Source organism: Dermacentor albipictus, chromosome 7 (assembly GCF_038994185.2).
Source record: "Dermacentor albipictus isolate Rhodes 1998 colony chromosome 7, USDA_Dalb.pri_finalv2, whole genome shotgun sequence".
NCBI classification, from domain to species: Eukaryota; Metazoa; Arthropoda; class Arachnida; order Ixodida; family Ixodidae; genus Dermacentor; species Dermacentor albipictus.
The window spans coordinates 101,153,991-101,166,604 of record NC_091827.1 but is presented as its reverse complement, the minus strand read 5'-3'; the positions used below and the strand labels follow the sequence as shown (position 1 = coordinate 101,166,604).

Sequence of the window (12,614 nt, the reverse complement as noted above, 5' to 3'; positions counted from 1 at the left end):
AAATGTACTATCAGACACTAAGAGATACTACGCTTTACAGGTTCGGCGAAGAGGTTCTAAAGGCTGACTGGACAAACGAAAGCCAGTTAACTGACGCAAATGAAGTGTGTAATGTATTATGCGAAGCATATTACGAGAGCTCAAACCAGCTCCTCAGGCGCGGCGGTGTCGCCTTCAATGACCTTTGACCTCATGCCATACCACGTGACACCATGACGTCACGACAGAGGAGAAACGGGGCTCCAACTCGCGCCGTCGCTCGCGGCGTCGCGGCGGTATATAAGCAGCTGCGCTTGTTTCTAGGTGGCTTTGGCTCAACTCTTGCAAGATGGGCTGGGTGGGAATCGAACCAGGGTCTCCGGAGTGTGAGACGGAGACGCTACCACTGAGCCACGAGTACGATGCCTCAAAGCGCTACAAAAGCGCCTCTAGTGAATGCGGTGTTGCCTTAGAAACGAGCCGCGCCGAACGCTGCGTTGCTCGACGCTCACCGCGTCCAATGCGGGGCGCGTAGTCGCTGCGCCGTAGCCCATTGTCTTACACCCCTTGGCGGCTCGACGGGAACGCTGTCGCGTTCCACTCTTGAAGGCGAAGCAGAGTAACGCATGAGTTGTTTCTTCGTCTAGCCGAACCAAATATAGCCAAGCAACAGCAGTTCACCAGGCTAAACAGTGGTTCAACAACTAAAATAAAGGCTAGTATGCTTCGCATCCTGGGCTTAACCTTAGCTAAGCCACAGCGATTTTTTCTTAATCAATTTAAATAGTTAAATTTCTCTCATTTTCCTTTGAAGTCTGGGCGCACAAGTCGTAAAATACGGAAGTCATGGGTAACAACGGAATTAAGGCACGAAATGAAAATAAGGGACCTGCTTTACCAACGTTTCTTAGTACACGAACGCCTGGTGACCTAGCCATTTTATGAAACACCGAAATGGATTGACGAAAAAACTGAGATGCGCCCGAAAAGAGTACCACATTTGTTGTTTATAACTGTGGAACACGACAGATGTGATTTACTATGGTCTCGACTGAACATACTCCTACACCACCGTAAGTTTCACACCCCACCTTCGAAACTATAAGTCAATGGCCAAGAATTACCTGGAAACGACTTAGCTGACGCATTTAACAATTTCTTTTGTAAGACTGGAGCAAGCAGTGGCTTGCCTGACGCCTTAGAATACATGACCACTCCGAACAGTGAGTCTATATTTCTGCAGCCTGCGACAACTGAGGAAATAATATGTGATACAGAACCTGTTAAAAAGCAGTACATGCCGTGATATCGATGACCTCCAGGTCGGCCCTGTGAAACATGTCACTCATATCATAGCACCAAGTCCTGCTAGCATATTTAATGCATGCATAACGACAGCAGTCTTGCCGACAAAAATGCAGATAGCAAAGGTAACTGTAAAATAATAAAAAGGCAACCGAAATGATTTGGGCAACTATAGGCCAGTGTCTATTCTATCTGTGATTTCGAAGGTCTTTGAAAAACTTTTGCACTTGTGTTTATGCAAATTCATTAACAAAAAAGAACTACTTACTTCACATCAATATGGCTTCACCAAAAATAAATCAACAGAACTGGTGCTTCTTGCACAGGAAGAATTTATACGTGAACAGTTTTACTTATACTTGAACTTATACTTATACTTGAACAATGTCGATTCTTTAATTTCGACTTCGTGGATCACACCATATTATTGCAAAAATTACATGAATGTAGAGTTCGCAGTAAATCTTTACAACTAATATGGTTGTACTTATCCCAGAGAAAGCAAGTGGTTCAGCTACTTAGTTCCTGTTCTGCAGCTATATTGGCAGGTATACTTATCTTTATCGGGCGACCACTTTTGGCCGCCTAACAAATGTTATCGTGCAGCGCGGGACGCGCCTGCATGCATCCGAAGTTTCTGGAAAGTTATCGATGCTTCTATCCGGTTGTCTGTTGTCGCCGAACCTTGTGCTATCAGATTTCATCGCGTGACGCGAATGACGTGACGTGACGTGACGTGACACGCGGGTCCCGACGATTAGTCTGGAACGTTCGACGACTGCGGTATAAAAGCCGACGCGCTTGACCCGCTGATCAGATTTTCGACGATCGCCGAGCGTGTTCGCCGCTATCGTTGTGCTATGAGTGTAGCCTGTTTTGTGGGCACAGGTTCGCCTAATAAAAGTTAGTTTTGTCGTTCACAGTATTGCTACTGTGTTCCTTGACGTCACGACCACGTGACATCTGGTGGAGGTGCTTGTGCGTTCACGTACCGCACGCCCCCGCAAAGCCGCGATCCAAGCCCGATTCCCGAGGACAAAACCAACGTCGCCCAAGACCAGCGTGCTAGCCGCCGACTGCAAGGACTGCCCCCAGAGCACAGACTTCTACCTGAGACGAGCAGGAAGATTGCCACCGAGTACACCCCAATGGCAGCCCCAGCATCCCCCGTCGTGCTGCAGCAGCCCAGGGAGCCCCCCACGTTCCGCTGTTCAACATTCGAGGACCCGGAAACCTGGCTCGAGATGTACGAGAGGGTCGCTGCATTTAACACCTGGAACAGCGACGACAAACTGCGACATGTCTTCTTCGCATTGGAAGACGCTGCCAGGACGTGGTTCGAGAACAGAGAAGCCACCTTAACGACCTGGGACCTTTTCCGAAGCGGCTTCCTGCAGACATTCACAAGCGTCGTACGCCGAGAACGAGCCCAAGCACTACTATAAACCCGAGTGCAGCTGCCTAACGAGACCACCGCGATTTTTACAGAAGAAATGAGCCGCCTATTCCGCCACGCCGACCCGGAAATGTCGGAGGAAAAGAAAGTCCGGCTACTAATGCGTGGTGTGAAGGAGGAACTTTTCGCCGGTATGGTACGAAACCCACCGAAGACCGTCGACGAGTTTCTTCGCGAGGCCACTAGCATCGAGAAGACACTCGAGAGGCGAAACCGGCAATTCGACCGCCGCACCAACTCTACAAACTATGCCGGAGTTCAATCACTGGCCTCCGACGACCTGCGCGAGGCTATCAGGGCAGTCGTACGAGAGGAGCTGCAAAAGCTGTTCCTGTCATCACAGCCTCAAGCGGCGTCGATTGCCAACGCCGTACGCGAGGAGGTCCAACAGCAACTCGGAGTAGCCCCTGAATTGCCGCAACCTCAGCCGCAAGCGATGACATACGCCGCTGTAGCCCACCGTCACGTACCCCCTCCGCGTCCACGCCAGGGCCCAGTGACGACACAGTTCCGTCATCCACCACCACCCCCGCCGCCAGCACGCCAAGCCGACCCCTCACGCGGCGTTCCAAGGAAGACTGACGTTTGGCGCACCCCCGACCACCGTCCGCTTTTCTATCATTGCGGAGAAGCCGGGCACATCTACCGCCGATGCCCATACCGGGATATGGGACTCCGAGGGTTCGCCGTTCACGCGCCGTGACCACAGATTGGCGAACGACCTCGCGATATCGCCAACTAACTCGCCGCCACTCAGTGGAACCCTCGACGACCATCCCGTTCACCGTCACCAGGCCGCTACCTGTCACCGCAGCGCCGACCATACACCGGCCCAGCCCGGGGGCGCTCTGCGAGCCCATATCCGGAAAACTAAAAGCAGCAACCGATGGAGGTGCGGTTGCTGTTCGCCGAACTGACGAAGATCCTCCGCCGCCGACGAAGACGACGAAGAGACCATCTCGACGACATAATAACGACACGCCGCCGTCCCGACGAAGTCAGGAAGCCAACACTACACCGACGAAAGACGACTTGACGACGCGACGTTCCAGCTTAAGTTCAACACGACGCAGCCGTGATCCGACGCCAAGACGTAACTGCAACGCCAGACAAAGAACCACCGACCTCGACGTGCTTCTCGACGGCCACGTAGTTACCGCCTTAGTGGACACAGGGGCTGATTACTCCGTAATGAGTGGACACATCGCCACCCATTTGAAGAAAGTCAAAACTGCATGGGAAGGCCCTCAAATTCGAACCGCTGGAGGACACCTCATTACGCCGACTGGAGTCTGCGCTGCAAAAATTACCGTTCATGACCGGACTTACCCTGTGACCTTCGTTATCCTCCAACAGTGTTCATGAGACGTCATTCTCGGCATGGACTTCCTGAACCAGCACGGCGCAATCATCGACCTGAAGTCGAAGTCAATAACGCTGTCGGAAGATCAAGCGATACCGCCGGAGAGCCCTCGTAGTCACCACGCCTTGAGGGTGCTCGAAGATCAAGTGAGCATCCCGCCTCGCTCCAGCATTGTCATTTCGGTCGGCACTGAAACACCCGCTGACGTAGAAGGCGTCATCGAAGGCGACCAACGTCTACTGCTCGACCGTGAAATTTGCGTCGCAAGAGGGATCGCTCGACTGCACGGAGGAAACACGAAGGTGCTGCTGACAAACTTCAGCCAGGAGTTCAAGCACGTCAACAAGGGCACGACAGTCGCATACAGCGAGGAAATTGTGGAAACCAGCAATGCCTTTGTCCTCTCGGATTCAGCCACATCTACCCCGATGAGCATTGTCCCCGAACCAGATTTCGATGTGAATCCAAGTCTTCCCATGAGTAAGCAGCAACAGATCAGAAGTCTTCTCCGACGATACAAAGACCGCTTTTCGACATCATCGAGGATTCGACAAACACCCGTTGCAAAGTATCGCATAATAACCGAAGACAGCGCTCGACCTCTCCGCCAGAGCCCTTACCGAGTTTCGACGCGAGAACGTGAAGGTATTAGGCAACAAGTCGACGAAATGCTGCGCGACGACATCATCCAGCCGTCGAAAAGCCCGTGGGCCTCTCCTGTAGTCCTGGTAAAGAAAGAGGACGGAACCCTACGCTTCTGCGTCGATTATCGTCGACTAAACAAGATCGCGAAGAAGGATGTGTACCCCCTTCCACGGATAGACGACGCATTGGATCGGCTCTGCAATGCAAAATACTTCTCATCGATGGACCTCAAGTCTGGCTACTGGCAAATAGAAGTCGACGAAAGGGATCGCGAAAAGACCGCCTTCATTACGCCAGACGGCCTCTACGAGTTCGAGGTTATGCCATTCGGATTGTGCTCGGCGCCTGCAACGTTCTAGCGCGTCATGGACACGGTATTAGCAGGATTGAAGTGGTAGACCTGTCTCGTTTATTTGGATGACGTTGTCGTCCTCGCCGGAAATTTCGACGATCACCTCAAGCGGCTTGAGACGGTACTAGAAGCCATCAAGTCGTCAGGGCTTACTCTGAAGCCGGAAAAATGCCGCTTCGCTTACGATGAGCTTCTGTTCCTAGGCCACGTAATCAGTAAATCTGGTGTCCGTCCAGACCCGCAAAAGACAGCTGCAATCGCACAGTTCCCGCAACCCATCAACAAGAAGGCAGTGCGTGGATTCCTTGGCATGTGTGCCTACTATAGGCGCTTTGTCAAGGACTTTTCACGCATCGCCGAGCCGTTGACACGTCTAACTAAATGTGATGTTGAGTTCAAGTGGGAAACGCCGCAGGCCGACGCATTTGAAGAACTCAAACGACGCATGCAGTCGCCACCGGTACTTGCGCACTTCGACGAGTACGCCGATACAGAAATCCATACTGACGCCAGTAGCCTGGGCCTCGGTGCCGTTCTAGTCCAGAGGAGAAACGGAGTCGAACGGGTGATAGCTTACGCTAGCCGGTCGCTGTCAAAAGCGGAAGGCAACTATTCTACGACCGAAAACGAATGCCTCGCCATCGTTTGGGCTACAGCTAAATTTCGCCCTTATCTTTATGGCAGGCCATTCAAAGTCGTCAGTGACCATCACGCGTTGTGTTGGCTAGCGAATATAAAGGATCCTTCAGGACGACTAGCGCGGTGGAGCCTCAGACTACAAGAATACGACATCATGGTCCCATACAAGTCCGGACAAAAACACTCCGATGCCGATTGCCTATAACGCGCCCCCATTGACCCGCCGCCGCAAGACGACGAGAATGACGACGCCTTCCTTGGAATGATAAGCGCGGAAGACTTCCCTGCACAGCAACGGGCAGACGCGGAGCTAAAAGGCCTCGTCGAATATTAGGAAGGGCACACCGACGTTGTCCCCAGGGCATTTAAGCGCGGATTATCTTCCTTCACGCTTCAAAACAATCTGCTCGTGAAGAACTTTTCACCAGTCCGCGCCAACTACCTTGTTGTCCCGTCAGGACTTCGTCCAGAAGTATTGCACGCCCTACATGACGATCCGACCGCTGGACACCTAGGATTTTCCCGGACACTATCGAGGATACAAGAAAAGTATTATTGGCCGCACCTGACCGCCGACGTCGCCCGTTATGTCAGAACATGCCGAGACTGTCAGCGACGCAAGACACCGCCGACAAGGCCAGCCGGATTACTACAGCCAATCGAGCCTCCTTGCCGACCATTCCAGCAGATCGGCATGGACTTGCTGGGACCCTTTCCGACGTCAACAACCAGAAATAAGTGGATCGTCGTGGCGACGGACTACCTCACCCGCTTCGCTGAAACAAAAGCACTGCCGAAAGGTAGCGCAGCCGAAGTGGCGAAATTCTTTATCGAAAACATCCTGCTGCGACATGGCGCCCCAGAAGTCCTCATCACCGACAGAGGAACGGACTTTAGAGCGGAGCTCGCTCAAGCCATTCTGAACTACAGTCAGACAAGGCACAGGAGGACAACGGCCTACCACCCGCAGACGATTGGTCTTACGGAGCAGCTGAACAACCGTCGCCGACATGCTAGCGATGTACCTCGACGTACCTCGCTTACAACACGGCGGTGCAAGAAACAACACAGATCACGCCGTTCAAGTTGGTTTACGGCAGGAACCCGACGACGACGCTTGACGCCATGTTGCCGCACGTCACTGACGAAGAGAATCTTGACGTCGCTACCTATCTCCAGCGCGCCGAAGAAGCCCGACAACTCGCCCGCCTACGGATCAAAAACCAGCAGCGCACCGACAGCCGACACTACAACCTCCGACGACGCTTCGTCAAGTACCAGCCCGGCGACCGTGTTTGGGTATGGACCCCGATACGCCGACGAGGACTGAGTGAGAAACTACTGCGACGCTATTTCGGACCCTACAAGGTCATCCGACGTATTGGCGCACTGGACTATGAGGTCGTGCCAGACGGCATTTCGCATTCACAGCGGCGCCGCGCATGACCTGAAGTGGTCCACGTGGTGCGTCTTAAACTATTTTACGGACGCTAACGAACTTCCCTTATTTTGTTGATTTCTTTGCTACGAGTGCTTATTACTTTCGTTTGTTTGCAGCATCGGGTCGATGCTCTTTAAGAGGGGGGTAATAGAGAGTTTTAGCCCAGCGGGTTTACGGCCAGCGGAGCGGAGCGGTCTCCACCGTTGCGCCAGCGGAGCGGCGCGCCAAAAAAGAATTTTAGCCCAGCGGATCACCCGCTCGAGCGGGGTAAAGAGCGGGGAGCTCTGCTGCCCCACCTAGTGGTTCGAATAGGAATTACTGAGAAATGAAATTGAATTACGCTTGCTTTTATTATGCAAGAAATGTTGAATAAAGATATATTACATGTTCTCAGTGCATTATTTGTTAATAATGTACTGAGTATTAATGTACGGGTCAGCGCGGCAGTCGCCGTCTTCGATGCAGAACTGCCGGCGTTCATGTTCGCGGCTGCCGTCTTGCATTTCCCATACACGCCCGCGCGCCCTTACGCACGCTCGCGCGCTGCGTATACCCTCCGCTGGGGAGTGCTTTCCAGCGGGCGTAAACGCTGCTCCGTAAAACCGCTGGCCGCCTCAGCGTGGTGCGCATGCGCAGTCGCGTCTCCGCTCGCCCGCTCCGCTCCGCTGGCCGTAAACCCGCTGGGCTAAAACTCTCTATTGACACGTATACTTATCTTTATCGGGCGACCACGTTTGGCCGCCTAACAGATGTTATCGTGCAGCGCGGGACGCGCCTGCATGCATCCGAAGTTTCTGGAAAGTTATCGATGCTTCTATCCGGTTGTCTGTTGTCGCCGAACCTTGTGCTATCAGATTTCATCGCGTGACGCTAATGGTGTAGAACTTTGTGGACGGCACGCGGGTCCCGACTTTTAGTGTGGAACATTCGACGACTGCGGTATAAAAGCCGACGCGCTTGACCCGCTGATCAGATTTTCGACGATCGCCGAGCGTGTTCGCCGCTATCGTTGTGCTATAAGTGTAGCCTGCTTTGTGGGCACAGGTTCGCCTAATAAGTTAGTTTTGTCGTTCACAGTATTGCTACTGTGTTCCTTGACGTCACGATCACGTGACAATATCTATCCAAACTGGTGTACCAGAAGGTAGCATACTAGAACCTCTCCTCTTTAATTTGTACCTTATAGACATTATGAACATAAATCCTGATGTACGATTTATTATTTATGCAGATGATGCTACGGTGTTCTTTTCAGGAAGAAATATCTGAAATGATATCCGCATGTAACAATACGTTGACTGCGCTCGGAAAATGGGCAATATCAAACTCTATGCGTATAAATGAACAGAAAACTGAAACAGAAGCATTCATTTGCCGTCAAATTAGCAAAATCATTCCACCACACCAACCCATAGTACTGAAGTTGCGCAACATAAATATTGTAGAAAGTTTGGAATGTCTGGGCGTAATTTTCTCTTGTCATATGTCTTGGGACCATCATGTAAACTATCTCACAACAAAGATAGCCCCAATCACCGGTATGATAGGGTGATTAAGACATCAGCTATCAACACGAACTAAATTGCTTCTTTATCCTTTTTCATTCTGAACTCAACTACTGTGAACTCGTGTGGGGAACTTCAGTGCCCTCTAGCCTGCAATGTATTCATCTTTTGCAGAAGAAATACATTCGTCATGTTTATAATGCACCGTACAGATCCCGCACACCTCAACTTTTTCACAATTCCAGAATAATTAGTATCCACAACTTATGTAAGTACCGACTGAGCGTGAAGTTCGAAACAGAAATAAGGCATAACTTGAATAGTTTACAACTCCTTGCATATTTGCAAAACAAATTAGCATACTACCGAACTAGATATGCAGAAAGTTTGTTAGTATATACTCCTTGTCTTACTACCGGACAACAGCGTTTATCCTACACATTACCCTCTCTTTTGAACGCATACAAATTAGATAGCTTTGATTTATTTTCTTGTTTTTACCAGAATCATCAGCTTATCTGTAGTGCTTCATTCTGGATACTTCATTTCGCACTTACTTCATGTTATTCCGTGGCTAGAATTGTCATTAGAATGTGTTTGTCTGATCATTACACTGTCTTTGTATTTAACTCGGTAGCAGCAGCAGCTGCTGCTGCTGCTTTGTTTTGTTTGCGTACTTTTGATGTGTTGCTGTGCTTGCCAAAATAAAGAGACCAGGGATTGTGGGTTCGTCAAGCTGTCTGCGAGCAGTTTCCCACCGCGCTCCCATCTAACATGTATGATGGCAAATAAACATTATTATTTTTATTTATTAATTCAAAAGCTGAGGTATTCCTGACACAGCATTTGCGAAGAACGCCCTGAAAAGTGTTCCCCAATATTCAGTTCTTCATGATGATGCATAGCTTTTATTCGGCCAAGGACAAGACAGGGCCAAACAGCGCCAACAAACTGAAATATAAATTTGCTGATCAGTATGATAAATACAGGGGAAAGAAATATCGACCCGCAGTTTTCATAATTAATCTCTTCATGCCATTTGTGAAATCCTTAGTGTTATAATCGAATCTTTCTTCACATACGTACACCTCTTGCAATTAAAGTAATATCACAATATACAACTGTAACTAGCCGATAATTTGTGACTCGAGTCACAGCATGACAGTTGAATCTGGAATGACCAATAAGGCTGTCGATGTTACATGGATCAATTTATTAGCGCTTTCTTTTTTCGGAAGCTTTCCAACGAGGAACTGGAACCTCCTAATGCGACACAATTGAGAGTCACCACTATATTTACGGCCAAGGCCATGCATTATTTTCTACGCTTTTAACACACGAAGGTATCCCAGATCGTGGTGCTCGTTTTGCTTTGGTTGAAATGCAGTTCTGCCACTACCGTGTACATCTAAGGCATACAAAGATTTCCACTGATTTTCTGGCGAGAAAAGTGGTCACTCACTTACTTTTAATATATTTTTTTGGAAAGACAGTTTTTTGCCGTCATCGAATTTCACAATTTTAAGGTAACATCTGCATTCTACTAGCTATGCAAGCTCCTCGTGCCGCAATAAGATATGAGAAGCCTACTTACCAGAATTCCTCACCCAGTGTAGGTATTTGCCTGTTCCAGATGTACCAGAAGTCAAGGAATCCGTGCAGTAAGAGAAGTATAGAACTATTATCCTCTTTGTTGTCACAGCCTTTTGACACGTAGTGAACTGTAATAGACTGAAAATTTCCGTATTGATTTTAACATAAATGCACACTTTCCTGTTTTCAGTAATTTCATACGCCAGTAATTCAATAAGTATTAGTAGCTCGTCTTTTCATAGGAATAGGGACGGCCCAAGCTCTCTGATGTGCGACAGCGAAAGGAGACCTTTTCTGAAAATCTCACCTGAACAGTGTGCCATACTCACTTTCTTTTTTGCTTTTGATATGATTGTCAGGAGGACTAGGAAGACCACGAATGTATTCAGAGTGTTTGGTAGCAAGTCAGTGGGGAGGAGGGGGAACTCTAGGTCCCTATATCTGTGACATTATTGTGTGGAGGATGCCCATGCAAGCAAAATGTGTAAATGTTGCGGAAGGCAAAGTTCAATGCACGGAGTTGTCCACATTTTATTTGCTCTTTGGAGTGAGTGGTATGCATTCCTTAAAACTTTTTTTTAAAACTTCCATGCAGAGACACTTCTACTAAGTATGTGGAAAATTATACTTATCTTTATAAGGATGCAATTGGTTCACTAGTACGCTACTTAGTCCATAAATATTTCTCTAAGCTAACCTTTCTACCGTTTCTTATCTTCCAGCAAGTCCATCTTTCCAGCGCATGTGGAAGTTCAACGGGTGTTGCCATGCCAAGCCAACATATGTCTGCAAATAGCCCTGATTGCATTTTTTGCATTTAATTTCTTTTCGCACTTCTTTAAATTGTTGTGTATATATGGAAGCCCTCTTTTCCGGAGACTGCAGCATGAACTTGTCAAATGAAATGTTCCTGGTGCCATCGCTAATAGTCTTCAAAATTTTTCAGTGCTTGTCATTCTTGAGTGTCTCCAGTTAATGTCTTGGTCCCCGGAAGTGTCCAAAGTTGATGCAGATGTAGATGTCCGCTGAAGATGCAGCAGGTGACACTTTAGAAATCAGTGAAATCAGGTCCAAGCTTAAAACTTTCAGACATCCGTGATAACGCCGTGGCTCCCATTGTTGTTGTTTTTTTCTAGACTAGCTAAAAGCTTTCTGTTCACACATGCGGAGGCGAACAGAGAATGAAAGGGATAAATGAAATGGGGGCAGGAAGGTTAACTATTACTCAGTCCCATTGGCTGTGCTGCACTTGCAGGAGGGAAAAGAGGGCAAATAAATGTGACAAGAGTAATTCTAGTGTTTGCTTCGACAATGAAGTAATTTTTTAATTTAGATGTTCAAGCAAGTAAATAAAAATCTCTGCTGTGTATCGTCTATCCATCTTTACCTTCTATGCCGGTGACATTACCATCTGGACAACAACGGGCAGCGACGGGAAAATTGAAACCCCTCTGCAAGACCGCATCGATTTCGTTGACAAATATCTCCAAGGCACGGGACTTCGATGTCCCCCCGACAAGTCAGATCTCCTTCTATACCACCGCACGCTCAGTGGACGCCTACCACTAGGATCTACGCACAAACGGCACTACGAGGAAATCTACGAGGGATGGTGCAACCATATTCGTGTTCTTCACCATCCGGTTCCTCGGCGTGACCATCGAAGCCAAAGGCGCTAACTCAACAGCTATATCCAATATCTTCCGACAGAGGGCCAAGACGTCGCGGCTGCTGAAATGAATGCCCAACCGGCGACAGGAAAAGACTTAATTGGACATGGTTATACGCGGCGCCTGCAAGCAATCCTTAGGACTTCCAAACAACACCAGCATGCAACTTATACTCCAATTAGTACGTCATAACACCCACGACGAATTAATGGAAGCACAGCGTCGGTCTCACCAGGCGCGTCTCACCCTCACAGAAACGGGCCAGCACACTCTAACTAAACTCGGCATCACCTACCATCGTCAAAATGGCGACAACTATCTCATTCCACGGGACGTACAGATTTGAATACATGCCGACCCTATCCCCAAAAACATGTACCCGGACTACAACAAAGAACGTCGGAAGGCAAGCGCTGCCTCCCTCATTAAAACCTATTGGGTCACCTTCGCTGACGCAGCTGAATGTGAAGCCGGGCAACCAGCATCGTAGCCCAAAATACCGAGACGGCCGAGGAAGTGGCCATCGCCCTGGCCACCCTAGATCCAGACTGCCCCACCATCGTGAGCGATTCCCGCACGGCAATTAGCAATTACATCAAAGGTCGTATTTCGCAACGAACACTACGCATCCTACACCAAGCCCCTCACTCACCCAAAAACCAAATC

The 12,614-nt window shown here is 49.2% G+C and overlaps 1 protein-coding gene across 4 annotated transcripts in view; it reads right to left on the bottom strand.

Annotated features, from left to right (window-relative positions):
- The window catches only part of LOC135917203 (epoxide hydrolase 4-like), a 105,534-nt gene that overhangs the window by 25,453 nt on the left and 67,467 nt on the right, over nucleotides 1-12,614 (bottom strand). For all 4 annotated transcript variants that reach the window (XM_070521398.1, XM_065450721.1, XM_065450722.1 and 1 more), the window contains one exon: nucleotides 10,280-10,416. In XM_070521398.1, the coding sequence (XP_070377499.1) occupies nucleotides 10,280-10,416 (137 nt within the window). The remainder of the gene's footprint in view (nucleotides 1-10,279; nucleotides 10,417-12,614) is intronic.